Raw genomic sequence first — 10928 nt, 5'->3', positions numbered from 1 at the left:
AAAAAAAAAAAAAAACCCAAACCAAATTAAAACAACAGCAAATAGTCACATAAAAATAATGAAGCCTTACAAACTTGTGCAGACTACATGCTTGCACGGAGCCTCAATTTTTCTACTAACACCGTCTATTGGAGCACAGAGCAGTGTCCCCTCCTTCCTTCGACCATCAGCTGTGTCCCAGGGTTCTGGCACTACCAAACCACAGTGACACTGCTCTAATTTTTTCACATCTCATCTGTGCAAATCTGGTCACAAACGACAGACTACAAACTCAGCAAAAGCCTAGAGAGGACAGGGGCACTGACCCAGAAGTGCAAAGTAAAGTGCTGCTGCAAAGAGGATCCTGAGTTCCCAGAGACGTTGCTCACTTTGAACCGGACAGAAACACTCTGAATCCCACGTGTGCCACTGAATTCTATCTCATATATCACCTGGAAGTCCAATTCAGAGAAGAGTCAGAGGCGGAGTCAGGTAATAGGGCAATGACTTTAAGCTAGTGCTGAGCTGCCCAATGGAAAGAAGGTTCAGGTACCTCAGAAACAACATTGATACATGTATTGTGTTCCATGTGGGGAGCTCCAGGTGGTGCAACTGCACTGACCTTCACCTGGAGACAGTAAGCACATCAACAATTAGCAATTCTTTAAAAGTAGTGTGCCTTCTTACTTTTTTCCACTGCTTTTCCACCCAAGTCAGTTTACCTTCCTGCTGTAGCTGTGATCTGTGGACACATCATCCTGCTCCAGATGCCAATTCTTTTTCTAAAAGAGCAAGCTACCTCCCTGACTGCAGCCCTGTTCATTTAAAAGTACATCTTCCTTAAATCCCTGTTTTATTTTCTATGTCACACTTGTTTAAAAAAATCTTGTCTCAGACACAGAATGTTCCCATTCCCCCAAGTTCCCAACCCATAGGTATTACTATGAATGCCTAAGATTCCAGATATTTTATTTCAGAAGCAGATAATATTTTCATTGACAATAGAGACTGACCTGCATGGACTGCACAATGATGTCATTGACTGGGACCTGGGGAAAACAAACAAACCAACATAAAACACCAAAAAACCAATTGATTTTCTGGGTTTGCAAGTACCTAGAGACATGAAACCATCACATTTGTTTATTCCAGATGTGTAAAACTTGTCATTAATTTGTGATCTAGAAATCACAGCCATAACCCACAGGAAGCATTTTTAAAATATCAGATGACAAACTTCGTTCTTGGCTTTGCTAATGACTTGCAGGATGCAGATCCTTTAAACTATCAGCATCTTTGATCCATTCCTGGAGCTCCCCCTTTGAGAACCAAGTAATTACTTCAGCTTCCATTTAAGGAAAAATTACATTTTGGCCACAGTGACAAAAAAAGCCCTGAAAACACAAGTTAAATTTAATCAATAGAAAATTCCCTACTACAGTTATGTAGATTTAGATGTCCAATATAAGGGTAAACCGAGTCATCAGCCTTAATGAGGTGTTAATATTTACACTGCTGTTTTATCTTGTAACACCAGAGAAACTCTAGAAGGCAAGAGGAGATATTTTCATGTTAACATTCAGCAAGACCAGCGTGATGAGCCCAGAATGATAAATCAGTCATTTTGAAATTATTGTCAAGATAAATAATGGAGAAATTGACATGGAATTCAATCTATGAATGTAAATAAAGCTAATATAGATAACTGGCACATGATTTTAGAGATAACACATTGTACAAAGCAAATCCTTATTCTTTACTAAGAACACACATCCCTTGGTTGATCAAGTTGATGAACAGATACAAACACTTTGATAAACGTCTATTTAAAATGCCAGACTTCTAGTTAAACCATTAAAACTCGGAAGTATGAACAAAGTACCTGTTAAATGCATTAGGAATTTGCTAATAACTGAAATTTATTGGAAAATAGTTTCAGTTGAGGGATTATCACTGACCTTGAAATTTTTAACAGGATTTCCCACAAGAAGGCCTTAACAATCGGGAGATCAGGGATAGAATACCAGATGACCTTTAGTTTTCCATTTAGCTGAAGTTACAACGGAAAGTCAAGCAAATAAGATGTTGAGCAAAAGGAAAAAATATGACATGCACCTTTAGCACAGTGAAGTCACGGTAGTAGGAGGCAGCATCTAGGGCAGGGTCAGTAGAGCAGCTCTTGCTCAAGTTGGCAAAAATCCGAGTACAGCTTGTGCTTTTGCTGTCCAGAAAGCCTGAGTTAAGATAGGACAACAGATAAAACAGAAGCAAACCACCCTAAGAAATTCTTCCCCCTTTACTAACCAGCAGGATTTCCATCAACGCAAAGTCCACTAGCTCCCATTTTTACCGGCTGTCTCAGCGTGCTCAGTACAGATGATGAATTAAAGTAGATTAGAATTGGATCACCAGCCTGAAAGGAAAATTTGGCGACATCACAAAGTGACTGGAATACTAAGGACAAGGTGATGACTTCATCAGGGCATAGAGGCAAATTTATGCTTCTCCTTAATGTACACCCAGTTTTGTCTAAAGGGTTGTCCAAATTTAAATACAAGAAAACTAATCAGAAACTTTTTACACAATAAGGAATGAAAGAACTGAGAGATAATATGGACTACAGGTAGAAAAGTAAGAATCTTTTAATCTGTTTTAATTCAATCTCATTACAGACACGTTTAGTAAAAACGTATCTGTAAACCAATTGCTATTTTCTTTCAACTCACCCGGTAAAAGGCAGAGACTGATGGCTGGACTTGTGATGGTGCTAAGAAAGAGTGTCTGCCATATTTCTCTAAGAACTTCAAAAAATGAGATTCTTTGATGTCCTGTGGCTGTCGGAAATAGTTTAGCTTTGCTAAAGGTTGAAAAGAGAAAACAAAAATCTGCCAATATCAAATTACTAGAAAAGACAGATTGAAGTATACTGTGCCAGTATTTTTAAAGGGAACAACTTGAGTAATTATAAGCTAGACAGTGCCTTATATGAGTTAATCCATAGAAACACTGCTAACAGGCTAATATGAAATATGAACAGGATGATATCATGAGCAGCTTATACTGTTTCATGGGAAACGGGTGTTAATACACAAACAGGACTATCCAAAAAGCATGAAAATGGCTGAAGCCAACTATCTTAATATGTGCTCTAAGTTCTGTAAGATGCCCAAATTAGACAATATTTTAATGACAAAACACTACTGATATGTGAGTTCACTAAAAGCAATATGAAATAGGATTTGCTTTCTACAACTCCCTGAAAGGAGGTTGTAGCAAGGGGGAAGTCAGTTTCTTCTCCTGATTAACAAGTGACAGGTCAAAAGGAAACTTGTGCATCACAATCTCTTTGTTACTGGCCATGATAATTCATTAGGTTCAGAGTCTGCTCCCAAGTTGGCTTTTCCAGGAGGCCCTGTGGAGCTGGCTTGATTATGTTTCTGGCAATGGTATCTCATGTCACCATTCATCCTGGAAAGCCTTCCACAATCAGTTGATGAGAACGTATGTATTTCTATATTTCCTTGGGGAAGGCCAATGGCAAGGTGGCTGTTTCTACCAGAAAACTTTATCATCCTTTAGGTGATTCCAAATAAAGTCTTTCCCAGACATTCTTGCAAGAAGCAGCACAGAAAAGGAAAAGGCCATGTGAGAGTGAATTCTGTAATTCCCTGGTGTGCTACACCTAATGCACATGTCTAGGGCTTATTCATTGGGCCTAATCACGTGCTAGATATGGGGCCTAAATATTAAATGGCCAGAGAAATCTGGTACCATCAGTCTGGACACAGATGATCCTTCTTTGGGATGAGATTACAAATTCAGAATCTTTCTAATCCTATTTTTATGATACTATGGGTGGTGTGGGAAAAGGATAAAATTTAGCTACTTCCAAGTTACAGACTGGAATACCCAGAAGCCTGATGGCACTTTCAGGTGTGGTCCCACTGAAATATATCTTTACTCTGAGACTTACTGAAAATTGCAATGGGTGAAGTTCTAGCACTATTACTTATCACACTATGTACTGTGAGGCTCTGACTGTTTCTTTGCTCTTCCCTGTATGCAAAACATTCAGGGAATATCTGTAAAGAGATGAAAGTAGGACTAGATAATAGGAAGTTAACCCTGTTTTGATCAGTTAACCCCCTGAGGCCCCCTCCAGTCTAAAATGTTCTATGATTCAGATCAGACATAGATGGGACCGAGGGTCAAAACTCGCAGGCAAAAGACTCAAAAGAGAAAATGTTAAGCCTTCAAATGTGAGACCCTCATGAATTGCAATGAATGCCAGAGCTGGACATCAAATGAAGTGCAATGTGGAAAGCAGAAAGAGAAGAAAGCGTTAATGGCATACCCAATAAGGGTAAATGATTACTAGAGAAAAATCATTGCCAGCAGAGAAGAAAGTTTGAAAATAAGCATATGAAATAAAGAATCCAAGATATGAGAAGAAATCACTTTCTGAAAAGGATAATAGGGTATATTTCAAACATCAACCCTTATTTGCTGCTCCAAGTGTAGATACAGAAGCAATTGATAAAGGCTGATTTCTGTTTAGGCAGACCCAACCCTTAAACTAAGTGCAATGATCATTTTTTTGTCTTTGGCGAAGGGACTCTGATTCACTATGGTCTCTCTGGAACTATAATAGCCGAAAATTAGAATCATAGAATCGTTCAGGTTGGAAGAGACCTTTGGGATCATCGAGTCCAACCATCGACCCTACTCTACATATTCCTCCCCTACACCATATCACTCAGTACCGCATCTAAACGTCCCAATTAGTAACAATTGTAACATGCAAGTTTAAAAAAAGAGACTCACTGAGAGGAGGCAATCTACCAATGAAATGTGTGGAAAGAAAGGTTACTCACAATCATCCAGCTGCACACAGAAGAGATCATGCCCACCAGGGACAGCAATGGTATCAGTGGGGTACGGGGTGTTACTCCTAAACACCAGCGAGTGTTCCACACACACTCGGCTCACAGACCTGCGAAGACAAGCCCCAGTCCCCCCATTAAAATGTTAAAGATGCTATTCTTGCATAATTTCATATTTGACATTACTAAATGCCAGCAACACTGTTATTACTTTTCATTAGCTTACATGAGTTATTGTACAATTTGCATTGATAAGCGATTACAGAAAGCCTCTCTCATCGTTGCAGCAACTTTGTGGATACTCTATATATTTAGAAATCACGCCGAAATTCCCTGGAACAAAAAGCGGTGAAGAAACCCAGTGTCTGTGTATTGCTGCTCCTCCCGGTCCCCCTCACACTGCAGCCTGAAGACAGGCTTCACTCGCAGATTTTACTCTCCAAACAGCTGAAGCCGCCGCCCCCCTGACAGCACCCCGCAGTGCGCGACCGATTCGCTGCCCTCCATCGCGTATTAAAGTCCCTTTTTCCCCGAGATACGACTCCCTGGTTCTGCCGCCAACAGCCTCCCCACAGTCCCGCCAGGCCCCGCTCTGCCCGGGCCTCCACAGCGCCCGCCCGTCCCCCGCCCACCTGCCGCCGCCGGAGGGGCGGGAGAAGCCGTTGGTACCGAGGGGGGTGCCGGGGGTGGTGGCGGGCGCGGTGCCGGGGGTGTCAGCGGTACCGGGCGGGGTGCCTAGCGGGATCGCAGGGGTCCCGGCTGCCAGCGGCGGCAGCAGCAGGACCAGCAAAAACCCCCGGGCCCCATCCATGGCGACACCGCCGCGCTGAGGGACGACACCGCCGGGCAGGCGGGGCGGCGGCGGGCGCATGCGCGGGGCGGTGGCGAGCGCATGCGCGGGGCGGCAGGGCCTGTGCTGTGGGAACCCGCGGGGGGGCAGCTGCTGGAACCTGGGGGGATTCCTTTCTGAAGAAATACCTCAATACCCTGTTCTAAACGCTTATTTAGCCTTCTGCTGCCATCTCTGCCGAAGCAATGCTAACTGGCCAGAGTTCTGATCTGATCCAGTTACGTTGCAGGACGGTTAGAGGAAGAGATGGAGACGAAATATGATAAGCATTTGGGTTTTTTGGCAAGAAGTTGTGACAGCACAAACAACAGATGAGTTGTGTTACTGGATATTTATAATTTGCTGTCTCCTGCTCTCCCTAAAATACTTCCTTCCACTCCTCAGTAGATTTACCATTGTAGTTATGAGTGCTTTCTAGGAATGTATGATAAAAAACATTAAATAGATTTATTTAAGCTCTTGTTCAGAGAACTAAGAATGGAAGTTAATGTTATCTGTTCATGATCAATTTATAAATAAAAAGATTCATAGTGTCTACAGATAATACTTTCAGTTTGTCTAAATCTTTTTGCTGCCTAGAAATTTTGTCTCTCCCTTTTGTTGTTCTTTATGTGCATCACGGCTTTGTGTTAGTTTGTAGCCTGGGGTTAGACAGAATGTACATCTCATCCCCGAGCCACAGGGGAGCTGCAAGGTCAGTGGTGCGGCTCTCACCTATGAAATCAGTGATATCCACATAAAACGCCATGAGTCAGTTCAGAGAGAGAGAGAATTGTGCCATCTTTTCCATGCAGTCAGTTGTCCATGTCCAGCACAGTAATACTTCTCAAATTCCCATCCCTGAACAGCCTTCATCACTACCTGAGGTAGAGTGCTGTGAAATGATTTTTCAAGAAAGCAGGCAGATTCAGTTTTTTCTACCTGCCCTGCTAGAGCATCGCTCACAATGTCTGAGAAATGTAAAATGGTGCTCTCGTCATATACAATCAGCCTCAAGTTTTATGTCTTGTGAAAGTAAATGGAAATGTTTTCTCCTGTCATTTTACTTTAGCTAAGTCTTTTTGAGTCTTGCTATTGTATTCCATTACACGTTCTTGCCTGATCTTTATCTCCTAGCTATTCCTGATGGTGGGCTTCTCCCTGGAACCCAGAAGTGTGAGTCAGATCAAGGCTCAGTTCCTCTGTCTCAGTCTATGCAGAATGTGATCTCCCTGGTTGCCAGCACCCAAAAATATGAGTCTTGGATGTTCATGGCCCTACTCCAGAATCGGATACTCAGATTTTGTTCCTTTGGTATAGTCACATCTGTGCAATGGAACAGTGTGTATGTTTGTACCAGCATATTGGCTCCTGTGCTATTTTTATAGGTTCGCCTTCAACAGAGTTCATTTGTATTTGTCCTGAATGACATTGACTTTCATTCCATCTGAAAATACCTATTTAGCATTTTTTGGTTATTAGTATTGCAAGTACTGACATTGGAAACCTAAATGGTACGTATATTGAAACAAATTTGCACTGGAGTCCTACAAGCCTTTCTGCTTCTTCATCAGTATGATTCAAGGGACATGGCCTACATCTGTACTCAATCAAACAGGGCTATGTTGGCCAATATAATCTAATTGTTTGACATTTTTATAGCAATTCATTGAGACTAAAGAGAGATGACTACATTAATATCTTGATGCAGCTAGATAATAGCGGAGCTAGAACTGATGTGCCAAATTACTGAAAGGCTCTTAAATTCTCTTAGAGATTTTAACTCTTTGTGACAAAGAAAAGGAAAGAGGCTTCAATAGAAATGTAATAAAGTGAAAGAATAGTACAATTTATAATCTAAAGTATTATAATAAAGAATGTTATCATAAATTTTCTAAGAATCTTCACTATCAATAGAGATGAGAATTATTGTTAATGTTCATGACTGTTATTTTCAATAATCGTTTTCACTGCCAGAAAAAGTTTTAGGCGATGAATTTGTATTTTATTCCTCTAGCTAGACTGTGAACAAACTTGTCTGCCCTGCATACATCAGTGGGAACAGTTGGGGTGGAGTAGTGGTAGAGGAATATCACAGACACTCAAAGCATATGCGAATGGTGGACCTACTTAGGCTTAGACAAGTCACCTCATCTCACTGAAGGATCCCATCAAAACTATCCCTCCTTTATAAGTGTATTTGTTGCAAGAAAAGGCCTCCTCTGAGCAGAATCAGAGAACTGCAGGTAAGAGCAAGCTGAAGGAGAACATCAGAATTGTTTTGGTTTGGGGGTTTTGGTCTGAGCCTGGAGAAGCAGTGAATAGAAAAGAAAGCAGGAATCTAGAAAACTCATGAATTAAAATTGCAATTAAAGTCTCCACGTTTGGAGAAATGTGTTTATCAAACTTGGTTTGACTGCCTGTTGCCTTTCTACTTTCAGAGCCCTTAGCAACAGAGACTCACTGTGGGCAAGGACAAGGTATTGTTAATCAAAAGTGGAAACTTTGACATGTGGTTAAGTGCATTTTTACCAAAAACCAAGGTAAAAATACTTGCAAAAGGTACAACCTATTTATCATGAGATGCAAACAGATGAATTAGAAGTTAATATCCATCTCCACTACTTCAGACATATGCTGGAATGATCCTGCTTATGATGCACTTCTGGTGGAGCTGGTCCTTAATAAGAATCTGTGCCCTTCTCCCCACCTTTTTACTTTGAGCAGGTAATATCTCCTCTAGCAGTTACATATGATATTAGGAGAAACAAAATCTGTGTATTAAGATATTTGTTAATATTTCTTATTATCTTCCAACTTGAACAACCAAAAAGTACAGAAAATGCTGCAGTTTCTAAACAATTTGTAAATAAATATTTTTCTGAAAGTTATCTCAAAACTGTTTCACATGAAAAAAATAGTGTATACAACAATTGTTTTTGCACAGACAAAAAAAAATCACGTTAAAACTTGTGTCTGTGAGGTGTTCAGGTGGCCTCTGAGAAGGCAAAAGAGAGCAGGGCTCTATGTCGTGACTTTTCAGTGCATTCCTTTACATTCTGTTATTCTGAGGATTCCTGGGTTGTTCCTGTTGTGCTGTAGTTCTTCTCTTTCCTCATAAAAACCCCAGTGTTATTTGTCTGTTCTGTAGCTGGAATGTGAGTGCTGCCCCCACACTCCTCTGTCCTGCCTCATGATGTTTTGAGTGCAGTAATTCACAGCCCTGTGTCAGACGGCACCGCACACAATGGCAATGTGACCCACAGCTAACCTCACACCGGCTATTAGTGCATTAAGTGGGTGTGTTTCTGTTTTTGTTAGTTGGAGACACTGGCTCTGACTATCTTTACAAAGTGGTGTCCTTATTAATTTGTAGATACAAACCAAGTTTTCCTTAGTGAAACAGTCTAATAAGGCTCCCCAGTACCACTTCATCTTGGGTGACTTGCATGGAGAATGATACAGCCAATTATCAGATGATGAATCTCATTTTAACTTGCTATTTTTGAAGGTTTTCCATGCATTTTTGCATTGTGTTTTCCTTTGCCATTACTTAAGTTTTGATGCTTTATTTTGTATTACAGAGCTGTATTCTACATATTGTCACCTTCCCAGGAGATAAAATAATTCTATAGCTTTTAATTAAATACTCACACTTCTGCCAATTTGTCATGATTTAATATATCCAATACCATTAACATGTGATTAACCTAGGTCAACATTTCCTTGAAAGTCCGAGTCTTAAATGTAAGAATTTTTGCTTTCAAATCATACCTCACTGTTTAAACAGACTAATGAGCACAAAAATATGTACACAATATGTACAAAATATGTATACAATAATAAGTGAATACTTTACCCTTCTCATCTCACAATATTTCCAAAATTTTTAAAAGAGGCATATATATCTATTCACTTCTCTACTCCAGATACTACAGGATTAATGGTAAAAAATATGAATCAGGAAAGGATGTGGCTGTCAGAATCACAGAATCTTCTAGGTTGGAAGGGACCTTAAAGATCATCTTGTCCAACCGTCAACCTCACTGACAAAAATAGACACCCACACAACAAACAAGGAGCATCATCACTAAACCATATCTCCCAGCACCACATCAACCTGTCTTTTGAACACCTCCAGGGATGGTGCCTCAACCACCTCCCTGGGCAGCCCATTCCAGTGTCTGATAACCCTTTCAGTGAAAAAATTTTTCCTAATATCCAGCCTGAACCACCCCTGGCGTAACTTGAGGCCATTTCCTCTTGTCCTGTCGCCTGTGACTTGAGAAAAGAGACCGACCCCCATCTCTCTACACCCTCCTTTCAGGTAGTTGTAGAGAGCAATAAGGTCTCCCCTCAGCCTCCTCTTCTCCAGGCTGAATAACCCCAGTTCCCTCAGCCTCTCCTCATAAGACTTATTCTCCAGACCCCTCACCATCTTTGTCGCCCTTCTCTGGACCCACTCCAGCACCTCAATGTCTTTTTTATGGTAGGGGGCTCAAAACTGGACGTTTACAATGAACTCACATGTGTGAATACAGCAACTTTAGACAGATGCACTGGGTTAAATTTATCTATTCAGGGTGACAAGGGCAGAATTTCTCCTGTTCAATTGCTTTAAATTAATATCTGGAATCTGTGGCTTCCTATTTACATACTGAAGTTAATTTGATTCAGGCTAGCTCAGTTCAGTGTGAGAAGTGCAAGAGTAATTCTCCCCAGTTACAGAATATATATACATATATATAGACATACATATATTTGTGTGTATATGGGAATATATATATCATATATATAAATAAAAAAGACACACGCATACATATATATGAAAAATCTCCTGCAATATACCAAAAACAACGTGCAAGGGTCAAAATACTGAAAACCATCTCCAGAATAGTTTAAGGACTATTATATCCAAATTTAGTCCACTGGGCTTCAGCTGCCCACCGATTTCCTTTTTTTTTTTCTTCTTTTATGTAATCTCCATGTGCTATTAACAGTATGTTTTTCTGCTCTCTTTATAGAATTACAGGATCACAGAATGACATGGGGTTGGAAAGGACTTCTGGAGATCATCTAATCCACCTCCCTGCCAGGGCAAGTCCGTTGAGACCAGGTTGCACAGGAATGTATCCAGGTGGGTTTGAATGCCTCCAGAGAAGGAGACTCCACCACCTCCCTGGGCAGCCTCTTCCAGGGCTCTGCCACCCTCAAAGTAAAGAAGTTCTTCCTCATGT

General features: G+C 40.8%; 1 protein-coding gene across 4 annotated transcripts in view; it reads right to left on the bottom strand.

Moving 5' to 3' along the window:
• TCTN3 (tectonic family member 3) overlaps positions 1–5748 on the bottom strand; it is a 14408-nt gene extending 8660 nt beyond the window's left edge. Inside the window, exons 1-8 of one of the 4 annotated variants that reach the window (XM_014945258.1) lie at positions 5495–5748; positions 4854–4972; positions 2706–2836; positions 2284–2392; positions 2095–2213; positions 993–1028; positions 533–607; positions 306–431 (exon numbers count right to left, since the gene is read on the bottom strand). In XM_014945258.1, coding sequence (XP_014800744.1) covers positions 306–431; positions 533–607; positions 993–1028; positions 2095–2213; positions 2284–2392; positions 2706–2836; positions 4854–4972; positions 5495–5733 — 954 coding nt within the window. In that variant the 5' untranslated portion in view covers positions 5734–5748. Of the gene's footprint in view, positions 1–305; positions 432–532; positions 608–992; positions 1029–2094; positions 2214–2283; positions 2393–2705; positions 2837–4853; positions 4973–5088; positions 5242–5494 lie in introns of those variants that run through there. The other 3 variants (XM_014945260.1, XM_014945259.1, XM_014945261.1) reach the window with 3 other exon arrangements.
• Positions 5749–10928: the final 5180 nt, after the last annotated feature.

This window comes from Calidris pugnax, unplaced genomic scaffold (genome assembly GCF_001431845.1).
Source record: "Calidris pugnax isolate Ruff unplaced genomic scaffold, ASM143184v1 scaffold89, whole genome shotgun sequence".
Lineage (NCBI taxonomy): Eukaryota > Metazoa > Chordata > Aves > Charadriiformes > Scolopacidae > Calidris > Calidris pugnax.
The sequence above is the reverse complement of the archived record's forward strand: the minus strand, read 5'-3'. Positions and strand labels throughout refer to the sequence as shown.